The 18,364-nt window shown below is 53.9% G+C and overlaps 1 protein-coding gene across 4 annotated transcripts; it reads left to right on the forward strand.

Moving 5' to 3' along the window:
* The first annotated feature begins 3,544 nt into the window (after positions 1-3,544).
* Dennd6b (DENN domain containing 6B) lies at positions 3,545-15,290 on the forward strand. 4 transcript variants are annotated; one of them, XM_026413594.2, is made up of 21 exons: positions 3,780-3,794; positions 6,712-6,937; positions 9,532-9,570; positions 9,647-9,689; positions 10,266-10,378; positions 10,874-10,954; positions 11,498-11,603; positions 11,723-11,802; positions 11,883-11,945; positions 12,177-12,232; positions 12,861-12,983; positions 13,064-13,159; positions 13,260-13,354; positions 13,475-13,540; positions 13,771-13,835; positions 13,939-14,028; positions 14,099-14,152; positions 14,459-14,568; positions 14,655-14,757; positions 14,846-14,920; positions 15,004-15,290. In XM_026413594.2, exons 5-21 carry the CDS (start codon positions 10,298-10,300, stop codon positions 15,124-15,126), a joined length of 1,467 nt encoding a protein of 488 aa, XP_026269379.1. In that variant the 5' UTR covers positions 3,780-3,794; positions 6,712-6,937; positions 9,532-9,570; positions 9,647-9,689; positions 10,266-10,297; the 3' UTR covers positions 15,127-15,290. The 4 variants fall into 4 exon arrangements, with proteins under 4 accessions (XP_026269377.1, XP_026269376.1, XP_026269378.1 ...); XM_026413592.2 differs by lacking the exon at positions 6,712-6,937 and having other exon boundaries at positions 3,545-3,794; positions 14,489-14,568; XM_026413591.2 differs by lacking the exon at positions 6,712-6,937 and having other exon boundaries at positions 3,546-3,794.
* Positions 15,291-18,364: the final 3,074 nt, after the last annotated feature.

Here is an 18,364-nt window from a genome sequence, read left to right on the forward strand (position 1 = left end):
CAACTTGATTACTCTTCACGTGAATTGACATCAACAGATTTTAGAAGGTTGAGTTTTTGGCAGTTGGGCAGTATCCTACATTAAAAATAGATAATTAATTAATTAAAAAGCCCTGGCAGGCTTTTTAATTAATTAAAAATTGGTTGTGTCTCGGTGGGAGAGCACTTGCCTTGCATGTGTGAGGCATTAGGTTTGATCCTCGGCACCACATAAAATAAATAAATAAAGATATTGTGTCCATCTACAACTAAAAAAATATTTTAAAATAAATTTGTCCCAAAAAGGGACAAATCTGAAAAGACTCCGAGTAAAAGAAGCCGGACACCAAAAAGCCCTGGATAGGTCTGGGGATGTGGTTCAGTTGGTAGAATGCTTGCCTCGCATGTACAAGGCCCTGGGTTCAATTCCCAGCACCACACAACCAACAAATTAATTAATGAATGAAATTTACTCTTAAAAAAAACCCTGGCTGGGCTGGGGATGTGGCTCAAGCGGTAGCGCGCTCGCCTGGCATGCGTGCGGCCCGGGTTCGATCCTCAGCACCACATACAAACAAAGACGTTGTGTCCGCTGAAAACTAAAAAATAAATATTGAAAAATTCTCTCTCTCCCCTCTCTTACTCTACCTTTAAAAAAAAAAAAAAAAAAAAAAAAAACACCCTGGCAAGTTGACATGGTGTCACACACTTGTAATCCCAGCAACTTGGGAGGCTGACACAGGATGATCGCAAGTTGAGGCCAGCCTCAGCGACTTAGTGAGCCCCTGTCTCAAAATAAAGTATAAAAAAGGACTGGGGATGTAGCTCAGTGGTAAAGTGGCCCTAGATTAGATCCCCAAAACCAATAAATAAATAGCCCTGGAAATGAACAAATTCTCGTCCTACTAGAAATTCTAAAGAAAGTTCTTCAAGCTAAAAGGAAATGACACCAGAATTCACTCAAATCCACAAGAATGAACAAAGAGCTCTAGAACAAAATTCAGCAACATATCATAAGGATTATCTACTAAAGACTAGTGGGTTTATTTCAGGAATTCAAAATTGGTTTAGAGCCAGGCACAGTGGCATATGACTTTAATCCCAGTGGCTCAGGAGACTGAGGCAGGAGGATCACGAGGAGTTCAAAGCCAGCCTTAGCAACTTATTGAGGCCCTACAGCAACTTAGAGAGATCCTGTCTCTAAATAAAATACAAATCAGGGCTGGGGATGTGGCTCAGTGGTTAAGTGCCCCTGAGTTTAATAAATAGTGCCCCGGCCGCCCGCCACCCCCCCCCAAAATGAAATGCACCAAAAAGGGACAAATCTGAAAAGACTCCGAGTAAAAGAAGCCGGACACCAAAGATTACCCGCTATATGGCTCCATTAAAATCATAACTTTTTAGTTATACATATAGTAGTTGGGTTCATTCAGACAAACTCACACATGCATGGGATTTGATTTCAGTTTGTATGATTCCATCTTCTAAGTTCTAGTAGATGGTAAAATAATCTGTAGTGCAAAAATCAGAATGATGGGGTCTGGGTGTAGAGACTGGAAAGAGGTACTAGAAAGAGTGATGATAATGTTCTGTATCTTTTTGTTTTTATTTTAAGAGTGTGTCTCACTGACTTGCTGGGGACCTCGATAAATTGCTGAGGACAGCCTTGAACTTTTGATCTTCCTGCCTCTGCCTCCCTAGTCACTGGGATTACAGCCATGTGCCCGCCATACCCAGCACGGTGTTCTGTATCTTGCTAGAGTTTTGGGTTACACATGTGTTCATTTGTCAAAACTCAATGAATGGTCTATTTAAGATTCATGCACTGTGTCAGGTATGCTGGCCCATGCATATAATTCCAGTGACTCAGGAGGCTGAAGCAGGGGGATTGAAATGTTGAGCTACTTAGTCAGATTTTGTTTCAAAATAAAATAAAAAGGACTAGAGATGAAGCTCAGTGGTAAGGCACCCTTGGATTCAATCCCCAGTACCCACCCCCATCATGCATTTTACCTAGAAGAAAAAAAAATACTAGTTAATGATAAACACAATAGATTTGACAAATATCTAATTATCCCTTTATCAAAGATTAAGCTTCTACTATGTGGAAGAAACTCTACTAAACATTAGGGGTGCATGTATGAATGTTGCAATTGTCTTGATTGAAAGTCATCTGAAAACAAGATGGACTGATGGATAGAGGCATGGATAAATGTACAGAATAGTAAGGATATAACATTAATTACAGATGTAGATTTTGTGCAGTAAATTGACAGTCATTGAACATTCATGGTCATCTTTTCTGTAAGAACATGTGAAAACATTTGATAGTTCATCATAATGCCAAGGGGAAACCTAATAACTCTCTAGACTTAACCCACTTGATTTTCTTTTTTTTTCTTTTTCCGGTGCTGGGGATGAACACAGGGTGTACACAAATGCTAGGGGAGCCATCTTCCACTGAGCTACACCCTAAGCCTCTTCACCTTCTTAGTTCCTTTACCTTCTCAAGTTACTTGCTTTTAAGCAACTACAAAAATCACCAACTTAAAGGTGGTTATCTGGTGGCTCGTGTTTGTAATCCCAGCTACTCAGAAGGCTGAGGCAGGATCATCCCAAATTCGAGGCCAACCTAGGCAACTTACTGAGCACTTGTCTCAAAATAAAAAGGGCTGGGGATGCCGCTTAGTGGTTCAATGCCTAGCACGTGCAAGGCCCCTGGGTTTAATCTCCGATACTGCCAACCAGGGAAACAAAACACCAATTTTAGAGGTACAAATAACACCTCTGACATGTGGTCGATGGTAAGACCAAGTTTGAAATTACTGATTATTTCCTAATCTCCAACCTCTTCTCCACCGTTTCAGTCCGTGAGCCACCCCCACCCCAAACTCTATCCTGGAGGCTTGCTCTCCTACCTCCACATTTGGCAATATTCTGAAAAAACTTGCAAAACCTGTCCTTTGAGCGATTGGCATAGGGCAGGTGGGCAAACGAGTGTGGTTCTTGACCACAACCATGTGGTTGCTAGCAGTTTTCTTATTTACAAAACAATGGCATCCTGAGTTAAATGAAAGAGGGTAATGTAAGGGACAATCTTCCGACTCACCAATGGCCATATGCCCACATTCCCCTAGTTGGGGCCATGTGGCTACGAACTGTGTGTGCATCACTTGTAGGTCAAAGCAAGTAAAAGCCAGAGGGCGGAAAAAGGACAAAATAAGAGGGGGCCATGAATTTCTTTTCCATGGGCACGTGTTCCGGAGACTGAACGCCACCTGACGTTCCCCCGGTGCCCGCTGCGTGAAAGAGCCATTACAGACGTGGGGCTGCTCCTGCAGCCCGGCCTGCGCGGCCGAGTCCCGCGTCCCCGCGCACCCGCTAGCGGAGGCTGAGCGCGGCGGCCCGAGAGGCGTGCGGGGTGAGGGCGCGGGGGCGCAGGCTCCGCGGAAGTCGGCCCGCGGGCTCCCGACGCTCCGGCCTGCGCCGGCCCTTCTTGCTGGGGCGAGCCTCAAGCGCCAGGGGGCGCACACGGCCGCCACGGGCCGCTCTGGTCTGCGAAGGCCGCTCGACTGCTCCGAAGCGGGCTGGGCCAGCGCCCGCGTTCCTCCGCCACGCGCGGCTGGAAGACCCGCCACCATGGAGGCGCGGGCGGGTGCCGGGCCTCGGCGGGCTGGTGGCGTGCTCGGTGCGGCCGGGCCCTCGTCCGCGAACCGCGCAACGAGGACCCCGGCGGCGCCCTGGGCGCGCTTCTCCGCCTGGCTGGAGTGCGTGTGCGTGGTCACCTTCGACTTGGAGCTGGGCCAGGCGCTGGAGGTGAGCGGACGCGGGCGGGCACCACTCCTCCTTCCCCGCCCTCGCCCCGTTCCGTCCCTCGTCCCTGCCCTCGGCCCCGTGCCAGCCCCTCCCTTCCCCTCCCCCCATCCCGCCGCGTCCCCTCCCCCCATCCCGCCGCGTCCCCTCCCTCCCGCTCCGCCCCTTCCTCCCCCGAACTCCGCCTCGCCCTCTCGCCGCGCCTCTCCCCGGGCCCGCTCCTTCCTCCCTCCCTGTCCTTCCCCCACTCCCCGCACCCCTCTCCCATTTCGCCCCGCCCTCTCCCTCGGGCCACGCCCCTCCATCCTCTGGGTCGGAGCCCCGCCCCCGCAGGCAGGTCTCACCTGGCTAGGCCCAGTGCCCTCTTAGGAACCCCTTTGCGCACATTTTTAGGCTGACTTCTTCTCCTACTCCTTCCAAAGAATATAGCATCCTCCTCCCTCTCCTAACTCCTCTTGCTCCTCCCCCCACCCAGCCTGTTAACCTCCTCCCTTCCTCGGGGCTCTAGAAGGCTCCCAGGAAAAGGAAGGTAAGTGGGAGGTGGAACCTGACTCTGCAAACCGAGAGTGGAGACAGTCTCACCTCTCCCCTTCCTCCCTCCCCTAATGGCACCGCTTGAGGAAAGAGCCAGAGTACAGAGAGGTGAGATGATTTACTCTCAGCAGAGCCCACCTTCTGTTGCCCAAATTGTTTCCCAAGTGAGGACTTTTCTTAAAGCATTCTCACATCTAGTTTCCTAAGATGCAGCCACTCAGAAAGCTAATTCTGAGCAAGTCCTGATAAAGGCCACGTGTCCTTGGGCTCCCAAGCATTTACTGTGGCACATTTGAGGGATTGGTGTTGGAGACTTAAGCCCACCTCTGAAATGTTCCATGGCAATCACCTGGGTCCTGGCGGTAGTTGAACCTGCAGAACTCTGGCAGTGAGTACATGGGCCACATGACTCCCTGATGAGGTTTGCCTCTTGCCTGTCATCCCTCCCCTGGAAATCTGGAAGAATGAATCTCGCTGACGGCCAGGGAGCACAAATCTTGTATTCCCAACTCAGCCTGGCTGAGTGTTGTGAAACTCCAGCACTGTGCTTGATGCAGGAATGCTGAAGGAGGACACTGGTCACCTCCAGGAAACTGAAATAGGCTCAGCTTAGTCTTGGAGGATCAGAGAAAGGCAGTCAGAGGAGGGAAACTGTTTCAGGTAACCCCTTTCTCAGAAAGCTAACATAAGCAGCAAAGGCAAGGGCTATCCATTGATTCAGTCATTAAGTAAATCAAGTACGGAACAGCTGCATGAAATGGTCTCCTCAGGGCTGCAAGATCCTATGACCATCAGACCTGATGCAGACCGGTGCCTCAGCCACTGAGCAGGCCCTGCAGTGCCAGAGCTCAGCGATATGGAAATAAACAAGAAGACAGGCTCTTGCCCTAAAGGAGTTCACCCTCTGCTAGAGACAGAGAGCAAGTAGTTCTGAACCTGTAGTGCTCATAGGACTCCTCCCTCAGCGCCTGAAGGTGGGATTCCCATGCAGATGGGTACACTGGAACCTGTACACAAGGGTTAGAGTTAGCTTGAGAGAAGAGTGAATAGAGTCATGGGGGTGACCAGAAAGTTCAGGTCAGATGAAGAAAGGTCCGGGTTCTGCCACCGCAGCCCTTGAAAACACACCTCAGGGCTGGGGATGTGGCTCAAGCGGTAGCGCGCTCGCCTGGCATGCGTGCGGCCCAGGTTCGATCCTCAGCACCACATACCAACAAAGATGTTGTGTCCGCCGAGAACTAAAAAATAAATATTAAAAATTCTCTCTCTCTCTCTCTCTCTCTCTCTCTCTCTCTCTCTCTCCTCTCTCACTCTCTCTCTAAAAAAATAAAAATTAAATTAAATTAAAAAAAAAAAAAGAAAACACACCTCAGTATCCCAGATCACTGGGTAACCAGAGTGCCCAAAGAGCCTTCCACTGTGTTGGCCACACCTGCTTGGGCAGCAGTCCCTATTGCATAGTCTCAGGACCCCTTTTTAGTCTTAAAAATTATTGAGGACCCCAGAGAGTCTTTTGTTAGCATGGGTTATATCTATCAATGCTTATTATGCTAGAAACTAAAGCTGAGAAATTTTTAAAATAGTTTTAACTTAAGAAAAACAAACATTACCAGGCACAGTGTCACATGCCTCTAAGCTACTCTGGAGGCTGAGACAGGAGGATTACAAGTTTGAGGCCAGCCCAGGCAATTTAGCAAGATTTTCTCAAAAATAAGAACTGGGTGTAAAGCTGTACAAGGCCCTGAGTTCAGTCCCTAGTACAATACAACAACAACAAAACACACAAATCCCAAAACATCCTGTGTGTGTGTGTGTGTGTGTGTGTGTATGTTTTTGGGGGGGGGTGCTTGGGGACTTGAACCCACTGCTTCATGCATGCCAGGCAACCACTTTTACCACTGAGCCACATCCCCAGCCCACATCCTACGTATTGATGTAATAATATATGATTATGGCAACAACCATGTTTCCCAAAACAAAAATAATTGAGTGAAAAAGAAAAGTATCATTTGACTTCTTTTTGGTACTGGGGATTGAACCCAGGGGCCCTTAACCACTAAGCCATATCCCCAGCCCTTTTTATATTTTATTTAGAGACAGTGTCTCACTGAGTTGCTGAGGCTACTCTTGAACTTGAGATCCTCCTGCCTCAGCCTCCCAAGCCACTGGGATTACAGGCATATGCCACCGTGCCCAGCTTCCTTTGACATTTTCACAAACCTTTTTAGTGTCTGACCAAATAGAGGACAGCTAGATTCTCATGTCAGGTCCTGCAGTGAGTCTCCCAGGGGACAGCATACCTCATGGCCTCTGGGAACTGTGTGAGAAGATGAGAGTAAAGATGGTACTGACTTACAGCAATGGCTTTGGCCTTGTGGACCCCTAGGTGTTGCATATCATGCTTGAAAACCACTGCCTAGAGTTACCTCTCCAAGCAAAGTTCTCAGTGACCAGGAGTGGTGACCTGTGCAGACTAGCTCAGATGAAAAGAACAAGACGCTGAAGTAGTCCCTGGGCAGGCGGAACTTGGCCTGCAGCTACTCCTTTCTCTAAGGATTTGTTCCATTTGTCTCCTCACTTTGGCATGACCCTACCTGAGCACTTAGCTCCAGGTAAGCCATGAACAGGAGTTTCCTGGTCAGTTGTTCTAGAAGGGCCCTGGATATGGACACAGAGTTCAGAGGCCAAGGTGGCCTCCTCAGATTCTGCAAGACTCCTGTGACCGTCAGACCCGGTACAGACCCTGACCTTAAGGAAAGGGCCCTTTGGGGCCTCCAGGTACCCACCTTCCTCAGCCCCCCTCAGTGCAGATACAGGTTCAGCCTGTGTAGTCTTGTGGATCCTGACTCTCATGAGGTATCCTGGAGCATCCTGTAGGTCCAGCCCCCTTGCCTCCTCTTCCCACTGCTGGCTCCCTTCCTCTTGGAGCCAGCCTGACTGGCACCTCCTTGACCATGCTGCCCTCCAAGACTAAGGTTTGTAAGTATTATTAGAGTGCTTCAGAGAGACAGAACCAACGTGGTGGATAGATGGATGAGGGGGATTAATTAGGGCAATTTACTCCTGTGATTATGGAGGCTGAGCAGTCCCACAGTAGACTGTCTACAATCTGGAGACCCTGGGAAACTGGTAGCATGGCTCAGTACAAGTCTGAAGGCCTCAGAAACAGGAAAGCTGGTGGTGTACCTCTGAGGCCTAGGCCAAAGGCTGGAGTGGGGCTAACTGGAGTCTAGAGGCTGCAGAACTTAGAGTCCTGGTCCAAAGCCAGGAGAAAAAGAGCTCTAGCTCCAGGAGAGTCAGGAAATTGCCTTTCTTCTACTTTTTTGGTCTGAGCCTCCACCTGACTGATGTGCCTTCCTACATTGAAAGCAGACCTTCCCCAACTAGTCTACTCCTCTGGAGACACCACACAAAAGTATGCTTTACCACTTTTCTGTTTTCCTTAATGCAATCTAATTGACACTTGACACTCACCATCATACCTACCTATCTTGGCTTCACTGATTTGTTTTCACACATTCCACAAACATCATAGTTGGGGAGGGTCTGTTCCCTGACAGATAAGGAAGGCAGAAGCATCAGGGACAGAGTGCCTGCCTTCAAAAGAATTAGCATGCAGCTAAAGACACAAAATGGATCTAGCAGCAAACCCAGACCAAACCCTCAGTGCGGGGACAGCAACTCACCTTTCTGAGTTCAGCATACCCCTGCACACCCCAGCATAGAGCAACCCTGTCCAGCCTGAATGACTCACGGGGATAGACATGGGGTCATCAGTGAAAAGGGAGCCCATGGACAAAGATGCAGCAGGCTCTAGGAACACCTGCTTTCTGGGAGAGCCAGCCCAGGAGATACCACAAGGTCTCCTTTTTGTTTTTTTACCCACTCCCCTTGGTACAAGGATGAAACCCAGGGCCACTCTACCACTGAACTACATTTCCAACCCTTAAAAAAAAAAAAGATATATATATATATGGTTTAGGTGTTGGTGGACCTTTGTTTTATTTATTTATATGAGTGCTGAGAATCAGACCCAGTACTTCACACATGCTAGGCAAGAGCTCTACCACTGAGCTACAACCCCAGCCCCCTTTTTATTTTATTTTTTTAAAATACTTTTATTTATTTATTTATTTTTATTGTGGTGCTGAGAATTGAACCCAGGGCCCTGCACTTATCAGGCGAGTGCTCTACCTCTGAGCCACAACCCAGCCCTCCCTTTTTATTTTTTTAAGACAAAGTCTCACTAAGATGCCCAGCCTGGCCTCTGATCCTCCTGTCTCAGCCTCCTGAGGAGCTGGCATTACAGGGATGTACTACTGAACCCAGTTAGGGCCCCTACCTCTTAAGAATCCTAAGGGATGCTTAAACTTACTGCAGGGGAAGACAGAGCACTGTGTGGCACCACTGACAGCAGCTGACCCTGACCCTAACCCTAACCTTACTCTGACCCTGGCCAGTGCCTCAGCTGCTGGACCTGACTCCTGACTATACCTGCACAGCCTGCTGCCTCCAGGGTACACCCTGTCTCTAGAACATTCAGAGCTTATTTAGCCCATCCATTCTCTGAGGATAAGGCTTGTCCAGATGATCACTTATAGGTGGGGCACAGGCCCAGGTTGGGGAGAGCCAGTGAAGACAGTTGGATGGGTAGAGAATGCCTAGCCGGAAGCTGCCATCTCGGAGTGGGTTCCTGCTGCATCAGGTGACTTCTAAGCAACCCAAGAGGAGGTGGCAGGCCGTGAGGCCTGCGACACTGGCTTGGGGCAGTGGTGAGGGAGTGGAAGCCTAGCAAGTTAGCTCTAGGGAAGTGAGCTCCAAAGCTGCCCTCTTGATGCTTGATTCTATGGAAGCTGTCCAGGCTGGAAGAGGCAGAGAGGCCCCACCACAGTCTGCACAGGAGGTGGTAAGGCTTGGCCAGGTGGCCATGGGCAAAGGAGTAAGAAAGTCAATCCCGTTGTTCTGGCCTTGTGCTAAGAGGCCCAGGAAGTAGACAGTGAGAGGCCTGAGCGGAAAGGGGAGTGTGCTGAACCTGGAGGTCAGGGAAGGGATGAGGAACAGCAAGGAACTGGGAGGGTCTAGGTCAGAGAAGACAGTGCACTGAGAGGGAGAGGGACGCTGGAAGGCAGAAGAGGTCCAGAAGAGCTGGCCACACCACTTCAGCTGCTGTCAGTGGTGCCACACAGTGCTCTGTCTTCCCCTGCAGCTGGTGTACCCCAGTGACTTCCAGCTCACAGACAAGGAGGTAGGTCCTGGCTATCTTGGGAGTGGACATCCCCCAGGAATGAGCCAGCTCTCACTCACCAGACTCTGTGTTTCAGAAAAGCAGCATCTGCTACCTGTCATTTCCTGACTCCCACTCAGGTAGGTGGCCCCACCCTTCCTGGGTTGGACCCTAGCTCTGGAAAGGGGAAGAGATGGGCAAGAAGGGGGCGGATGGGGCCCAGGCCAGAGGCATCAAGGCTGCCAGTGGAACATGGGGTGGTGCAGTGACGGGTCACACCCCCTGATCCCCACCCAGTGGAGACATCCAGAGCCCATGCTGAGCCAGGAGCCAGCTTCTTCACATTCTCATAGAAAGATGTGTCTGGGCAGAGGCACCAGCACTCTGGTCTCCACCTGAGGCCCTTGTCTGGTGCCTGGTGTGTTGCAGCCAGGCTGAACGAGCCTCCCACCAGGAAACTGAAGGTTCTTCTCTGTACTAAGTTTGTGGCAAGACCTTTAGGTGAGGGGTGTGCAGGAATCAGGACAGGGGTCCACTGGGAAACAGATCCCTCTAGCTGAGCTTCCCCTCCAGGGCATTGGTGCCAACAGAGGACAGCTGGCCTAGGTGGGGCCTGGCTCACACCAGGCAGGGCTCTGGTCCCTGGTCCCCACCCCTAGGAGATAGCAGGAGAGGCTCCAACCCTGACCTGCGTGGGTGGGGCTGCCCCTTCACAGGCTGCCTTGGGGACACTCAGTTCAGCTTCCGGATGCGCCAGTGTGGAGGGCAGAGGAGCCCCTGGCATGCAGATGACAGACCCTACAATGGAGGGGCCCCCGTGGCACTGCAGGTGAGCAGGGGCTGCCTCTAGTCTGCTCCTCCCTTCCTTTCCAGGGGACCCTAGCTGACCCAAGCAGGCCCTTCTGTCGGGTCATCAACTGCTACAAGCTCTGCTTATTCTGCAAGCCCAGGTCCCAGCCTCCACTCGGGGTGGGCCAGCTCTTCTGGGGACTCACGGGAGTCCCTGGAGCACCTTCTTTACTTACTGGGGGGCAGGGCTGGGGTGGAACAGGGCTGACTCGGTGAGCAGAGGTGTGCAGCCCCTGAGCTTTCGTGTCAGCTGATGTGCTCCCTGGAGTGGTGTTGTCTACTTTGGACCCAGGGAACCCCAGCCTGGCCCTGGAAGGCCTCCACTTTGGTAGCCAGCCCCAGAGTGCAGGGACAGCCCCTGCAGGAGCCCCTGACTCCTCAGCTCCCTGCCTCCCTGCCCCGTTTCTTGCCATCCTTGTCCCTGGCCTAAACAGCTGGCCTGGGTGGGGCCTGGCTCACACCCTGCTCCTTCCAGAGGGAGCCAGCACACTACCTGGGCTACGTGTACTTCAGGCAGGTGAAGGACAGCTCTGTGAGGAGGGGCTACTTCCAGAAGGTGAGCTGCCGGCCACTCTGGGGTGGTGCCGTGGAGAGGGGAGACTGGCAAGCAGCAGGAAAGGCGATGTGTGGCGTGGAGTAGGATCCCAGTCCTCTGGGAGGCTTCATTCCTCTGTGGCCCCTTCCTGGCCATCTGTCTCCAGGCCCTGGACATCCCTGTTCCTCATGGTCCATGGGCCCATTGCACTCTCAGGGTTAAGATGGCTTCAGTTCTGAATTCAGGCACTGAGGCAAAAGCTGCTTGGCCCCTGGGGAGGTCATTCCTGAACTCTTGGTCACTTCTCATTTCCCTCTGAAGGGCTGGACTCCTGCCCCACCCAGCTGTCGTCTGGGGGTTTCTCCACCCGATTTGGGAGGCATTGGGTTTTCCCTAATAATCCTGGGGTCTGAATCTGGCCATTCCAGGGCAGCTGTCCTATGAATTGGGATGTGCTACCCTGGGCCAACTCTGGGTAAGCCTGGCTTTAGGGTCCCATAGGGCCCTAAGAAGCTGGGGTGGTGTCTGGAGAGGGGTATCGTCTGATACCCTATGTCACTACAGTCTTTGGTACTGGTGTCCCGCCTGCCTTTTGTCCGGCTGTTCCAGTCGCTGCTGAGCCTAATTGCCCCTGAATATTTTGACAAATTGGCACCCTGCCTGGAAGCAGGTGAGTGACCATCAGGCACATCAACACAGTCTCCTCATCCCAACTGCAGCCCCTGGTGGGCCTTAGCACACAGCTTCTCCTTGGGGAGAGCTCCTGACATTGGTCACCTATGTCCACAGTTTGTAATGAGATTGACCAATGGCCAGCCCCCGTGCCTGGGCAGACCCTGAACCTACCTGTCATGGGAGTCGTCATCCAGGTGAGGATCAGTTGAAGAGTGAGCGCCAGAGGCGCATGGATTCGCTTGCTCACTCAGGCAGCCTCTCCCTTCCCCCCTAGGTGCACATCCCATCCCGGGTGGACAAGCTGGAGTCCAAGCCTCCAAAGCCGTGTGACCAAGAGGTGGGGGCTGGGGCTGGGGGACCTGGGCTTTGTTGAACCCTGCTCCCAGGCCAGGTGATATTGTAACCTCCCAGCCCACCTTGTGGGTGGCCAACCCCAGGCCAAGGGTGGAGCAGATGCTTTTCCTGCTCTTGTCCCCACAGAGGCCACAGTCACAGGGCGGGGGCTGAGGGCTCTCCTCCAGTGTAAGGTTCGACCTCAGCCTTGACCACCCTCCCCTCCACTTCTTAGAACCTGCTGCCAGCCCCAGTGGTCCTTTCCAGTGTCCATGAATTAGACCTGTTCAGGTGAGCCCTGTGGGATGCTACGAGCTGCTGCCTAAAGTGAGGACTGCCCATCTTGAGTGACCCTTTGGACAGTTCTGCAAGAGAAGACTTGTGCAGAAGAGGAAACCTGTGCCCATAGGAAAGGGGCATGGTAGACAGGAAGGTTCTAGAAGGCAGGTGCCCAGAGAGGCTTTTGGGAGACATTTGCTGCCTGAGGAAACCCCTCTCTGCCTCTCTAAGCAAGTCTAGATCTGGGCTTTGAGACTGTCCTGCCCCATAGTTGGCCCAGCAGGAATCAGGGCTGCAGAATCTGGGTAGGTAGCCCCTACTTGGGTTTCAGGGCTGCTACAGGATTGCCGGCCCCTCAGACAGAGTCTAGGCTGAGTCCCCCATTCCCAGAGCCAGACTTAGTTTGGTATGTTGGAACAGGGGTGGCCATGCTAGCCCAAGACACACTCTTATCTCTTCACATGTCCCTACCCACCATCTTGCCACTGGGGTAGGGCCCTATGTTCACCAGAGCTTGAGCTCAGCCCCTGGTGTGCCACAGAGAGCTACCCAGCCCGCAGGGGAAATGGCAGGGGAAATGGCAGGGGTCAGGGAACCTCGGCCCTCTGCCTGACCTCCCCCTGTTGCTGCCTGGCTCCAGGTGCTTTCAGCCCGTGCTGACCCATGTGCAGATGCTGTGGGAGCTCATGCTTCTTGGGGAGCCCCTGGTGGTCCTGGCGCCTTCACCTGACGTGTCCTCAGAGATGGTGCTGGCCCTGACCAGGTATGAACCTCATGCACTGGGCCATCCCGGCTGGGCCAGGCTGTCCCCCTCACTTGATTCCTGCTGTCCCTGTCCTGTAGCTGCCTGCAGCCCCTCAAGTTCTGCTGTGACTTCCGCCCCTACTTCACCATCCATGACAGTGAGTTCAAGGAGCTCACCACACGCACCCAGGCCCCGTAAGTGCGCGTCCTCCCCACCTGCCCTGGCCACCGTCCCTGGACCTTTCTCTGCCTCTTCTCTCTCCCTCTCTCCCTCTCTCTCTCTCTCTCTCTCTAGACCAAACGTGGTCCTGGGAGTCACAAACCCTTTCTTTATCAAAACACTCCAGCACTGGCCCCATGTACTTCGAATCGGGGAGCCCAAGATGTCAGGTGAGGGGTCCTGGGGAGGTCCAGGTTGGGACTTGCAGGGGTCTGAACCCGATGGCCTCGAGGCCTGTGAATAGCCAGAGCTCTGGGCACTGAGGCCTGGTCACTGCACATGTCTCGCAGGGGACCTTCCTAAGCAGGTCAAGCTGAAGAAGCCCTCCAGACTGAAGACTGTGGACACTAAGCCAGGTCTGTGCCCGGCTGGGCTCCCTCTGCTGCTGAGGGTCCTGTTTTGCCCTTGGCGGGTCTCCCTCCTCTCCTTCCACTCAGAGGCTTCACGGGGTGAGGTGGGAGAATATTCTCCTCTGTGCCCGTGTAGTGTCTGGGATGGGCTGGGGTGCGGTGTGCAGGGGCTGCAGGAGTGTGGGGGGGAGGTCCCTGAAGGACAGAAGGACAGCCCAGCTCTCTCCTCCTACCAGGCCTCTACACCTCCTACACAGCTCACCTGCACCGGGACAAGGCGCTGCTCAAACGGCTGCTCAAGGTGCGGGTTGCTGGGGGGCACTGGATGCAGGCTCCTGGTGTGCTGTGGAGGGCCACGTGGGCTCAGGCTGCTTTGGGGCTCAGCCCCGGACTCCTTCCTGCAGGGTGTGCAGAAGAAGCGGCCCTGGGACATGCAGAGTGCCCTGCTGAGGCGGCACCTCCTGGAGCTCACACAGAGCTTCATCATCCCCCTGGTGAGGCCTGGGCAGGAGGGGAGGGCGGCAGAGGGCTATGACCCCAGGCTCACTCCCCTCCCACCCACAGGAGCATTACATGGCCAGCCTCATGCCACTGCAGAAGAGCATCACACCCTGGAAGGTGGGGTCCAGGGGGTTCTGGGAATGGTGGATTTTGTCCCTATCTCCGAGAAGTGAAGGGTGGGGTAGATGTCACATGGAGCAGAGGTGGGGAGGGAGGTAGTGCACAAGTCACCAGGGGTCCCTCACAGGGCAGAGAAATGGGGAGGCCACCAGAAAGGGGTCTGACAAGCCCTGGAGGGGCTTCTGCCTGGGAAGGGCCATCCAGGGATCTGACAAGTCCTGTGAGGAAGTTCCCAGTCCCCAACAGGCAGGACCTGTGGAGCTGTGCTCCCCAAGCTCCGAGCTCACCTGGCCCCCGTCTCAGACCCCTCCCCAGATCCGCCCCTTCCATCAGGAGGACTTCCTGCAGAGCCTGGAGCACGCAGGACCCCAGCTCACCTGCATTCTCAAGGGCGACTGGCTGGGCCTCTACAGGTTGGTAGATGGTGGACACAGGCTGCCCATGGCCACCCTTGGCACCCTGGAACAACCCCACAGCTGCTGCTACTTGCCACCCACAGGCGATTTTTTAAGTCACCCCATTTTGACGGCTGGTACCGGCAGCGGCACAAAGAGATGGCCCAGAGATTGGAAGCACTGCACCTGGAGGCGATTTGTGAGGCGGTGAGGGAGGACCAGGGGTGAGAGGGTGGGCCCAATCCTGGACAGGGAGGGGGCCTCAGTGACAGAGAACCCAAAATGCCCCTGTCAGAACATCGAGACCTGGATGCAGGACAAGTCGGAGGTAGAAGTGGTAGACCTGGTCCTGAAACTTCGGGAGAAGCTGGTGAGACATCACCCTGTCCTGCCCAGCCATCACCTGTCCAGCAGGAGGGTCACATCTGCACCTGACAACCATTGCCCTTGCAGGTGCGGGCACAAAGCCACCAGCTGCCAGTGAAGGAGGTGACGTTGCAGCGGGCACAACTGTACATTGAGACGGTCATCGGCTCCCTGCCCAAGGATCTGCAGGCTGTCCTGTGCCCTCCCTAGGGTGGGGCAAGGTGTGCAGTCCCTGGAACCTGTCTGCCAGGCCCCTCCACCCTGGGGTGACCTTCAGCCAAGCCTGAGCTCCCAGCCTTTGCCCCTTCCCAGGCTGTGGCCCCTCGACTTTCACCACCTTTGTCCCAGCAGTAAACGTGACATTTGGAACCACAGCCTGGTCCCTGACTGTTGGGGGATTCTGTGCTGGCAAAACCTTGCCCCCCTCCTGGGCCCCACCTGCCCTCCATGGGCTGCAGCCAGAGGGAAGTGGGAGGGGACTGAGCTTTGGGCGCACCCACTGCCCACCCCTCCTGGCGCCCATCTGCCCACACTCCGTGTTTGAGGTGTCCTTTGGCCTCAGCAGGCTGCCCTGCCTAGGAGGGGGGTAGGCCTCTCCCCTCACCATCTGCTCACCCCTGCCTTGTCTGGGGACAAGAAGGGCACCTGGTCCACGGTCAGGCTCTTGAGGGCAGGGGTTACTGTGCCATGTGAGGACCTGTCCCCTGCCTGCTTGGGGCTGTGGTTTATTGGGGTGAGGGATCGAGGGAAGTGTGAGGGCCCAGCAGGCTGCTGGGAAAGGCTCTCCTGGCATGGCCCTGGCTCCCTCTCTTGAAGCACCCCCCGGGGGGCTGGGCAGTGGTTCAGTAAGAGCAGCTGCCTGGCACGCACGCGGGAGGCCCTGGGTTCTATCCCCAGCACCTAAAGGCAAGAAACAAAACCTATCCCAGTGAGTACCAGTTCCATGCTCTCCATACAGGCACCTGCCAGTGGCCTGCCTGGCTGTCCCCTTGTGTCCACCCCTGCCATGGAGCATCCTGACCAGCTCCCACAGCCTTGGGGTACAGCTGGTCTCTGGCAGGAGAGAGGGTACCATTTCTGAGGTGCCACCTTTGGGAGTTGGTGTTCCCTCCATTCACCACCACCAGACCTGGGTCCAGTGAGGAACAGTGTCTCACCACTCCGCACAGGGTAGCAGCACCATCAGGGACCATGGGAGGACATGCACTGAGGTGTGGACCCAGAACTGCAGCCAAGTCTCAGTTGAGAATCACCTATGGGTGGGTCTCATGACCACTCAGAACTTCAGTGTCCTGATCTGAAGACACTGAAACTAGACTATGTGGATGCCTCACAGGGCAGCTGCTGGGAGGCCCTGTCCACAGAGACTGGGCTCTGGTCCTGGGAGGCCTGAAAGGGGCACTGGTGGAACAGGCAGGTAGGTGTAGGACTGGGGGAGGAGATTTTGCTTCTCTTCTGAAGCCCCGGGCAACTCAACTGTAAGGAATCCCGGCTCACATCCCCTATGAAGCCAGGGTAGGTTGAGTGCTGCCTAGCTTTCCATGCTGGGCTTAGCCAAGTCCCCACAGGCCAAGGTGCTGGTCCAGTGTTTGTGAATGCCGGCAGTATTTGCACAGCATCCACCCCCGACCACAGCTGCTGTGCCCATTTTACAGATGAGAAAACTGAAACAGGAGGGGTGATGATGGGTGATGATGGCCAGATGAGCTAGGTCACTCCAGTGCAGGGTCAGAGGAGATGAATGTTGGCAACAAGAGTTTGGGTGTGTGGAGGTGAAGACCCCAGAGTGAAGAAGGGCGACACCAACTCCTAGTGCAGCCCCAGGCAGTACCCCCAACTCTCTGGCTTGGGTATGCCAGCTCCCTACTGAGAGCCTGGTCTCTAGGGTTTTTCCGAGGTGCTGGTGCCTTCCTATGTGGCCAGCTGCAACGCTGACCTCCACAAGACGGGGCTGAGCAGACGGGGCTGAGCAGACGATAGAGGTTCTGTTGTAGGGCCCACTGCAAAGCCAGGTGCAGTGGCACATGCCTTTCATTCCAGCTACTCAGGAGGCTGAGGCAGGAGGATCACAAGTTGGAGGCCAGCCCCAGCAACTTAGACCCTGTCTCAAAATAAAATTTTTAAAAAATGAGCTCAGAATTTATTTTATTCAAAATAAAATTTTTTAAAAATGAGCTCAGTGGTAGAGCACTTTCCTAGCAGCATGATGGCCTGGCTTCATCCCCAGTATCCCACACATACAACCTAAAACCGTGGCTTCAGCTGGGTCCTTCTGCCAGCTCCATCCTGTTGCTGCCTCCTGCTCTCCCAGGATGGCTGAGCTCTAAATGGCTTGGCCTCTGTCCCAAGCAGTGTCCTGGACCTGCCCTGCCTCCAAGCCAGGCCAAAGGTATAGCCTGGAGGTAGAGGAAGGTCTATAGAGAGGTAGGGGTTCCAGCCCCCCAAATTGGAGAGGGCTCTGAGCAGGCCTGTCTGAGTCAGGGAGGGCTGAGGGAAGTCATGCTGCAGAGCTGCTCCAGGGGCAGACAGGAAGGGTGGCTTTTTACCCTCCAGCTTCCTGTATTCTATTTCAAGACTCCTTTAATCTGGGATAGTGGCCTTCCTACATGTTTGGGATTAAAATGTGATAGTGCTTCTCTTTTTTTTTTTTTTTAAATAAAAAGTTTGCAGCCCTATTAGACCCTCGTAATTTTGGAGTACTCTGGTGGGGGGTGTTTGGCTGTTGTGACAGCTGCTGTTGTTCAGGACCCAGTTAGAGAAGGAGTGTGCTGGACAGGGTCAGGGCCTGGCTGCTTGGGACTGAGGGAAGACAGACAGACTGAAAGAACTAATGATTGACAGGTTCCCAATCAGATCTGCAATGGTTTTATCTAGCTGGGGGAGGCTGAGTATTGGGGCAGGTGCCAGGGTGGGGGAGCACTAGAGGAGGAGATGCCTGAGGAAGAGAGAAGAGGAAGTAAATCATCTGCAAGGTTGAGAAGTCCTCAGAGAAAGGATGTCACAGAGTGGAGCCAGAGTAGGTTTAGGCCCCAAATCCTATCTGCAACTGGAGGGTCCGAATTAGAGAATCCCAGGAGCATCGGGACTAGGGCATGGGGCGCTCAAGAGGCTGGAATTGGGGCCAGCTCCATCCCCAAAATGGGACCCTCAGGAAGAGTTTCTGTCCCTCTTACTGTCCTGGAAAAGAGGCAGAGGAAGGGCCCTGAGTGAGTTTTGAGACTTTCCCAAGTGCCCTCTCTCCCTAGGAGGTTGGGCTGCTGTGGGTCCCGGTACAGGGTCAAGGTCAGGCAGCCCTCACCCAAAACGGCAGGATGGAACCGGCCTGTTCCCTTTTGGGGATGGGGCTGCTGCTGCCTGCTCATCTCAGAACGCTTGGGGACCTCTGGCATGCACGGGGTACCCCCTTAGTGCTAAGCCAGAGGCTTACCACCAGTGGACCTGGGCGTTC

This window comes from Urocitellus parryii, chromosome 5, assembly GCF_045843805.1.
Source record: "Urocitellus parryii isolate mUroPar1 chromosome 5, mUroPar1.hap1, whole genome shotgun sequence".
NCBI classification, from domain to species: domain Eukaryota; kingdom Metazoa; phylum Chordata; class Mammalia; order Rodentia; family Sciuridae; genus Urocitellus; species Urocitellus parryii.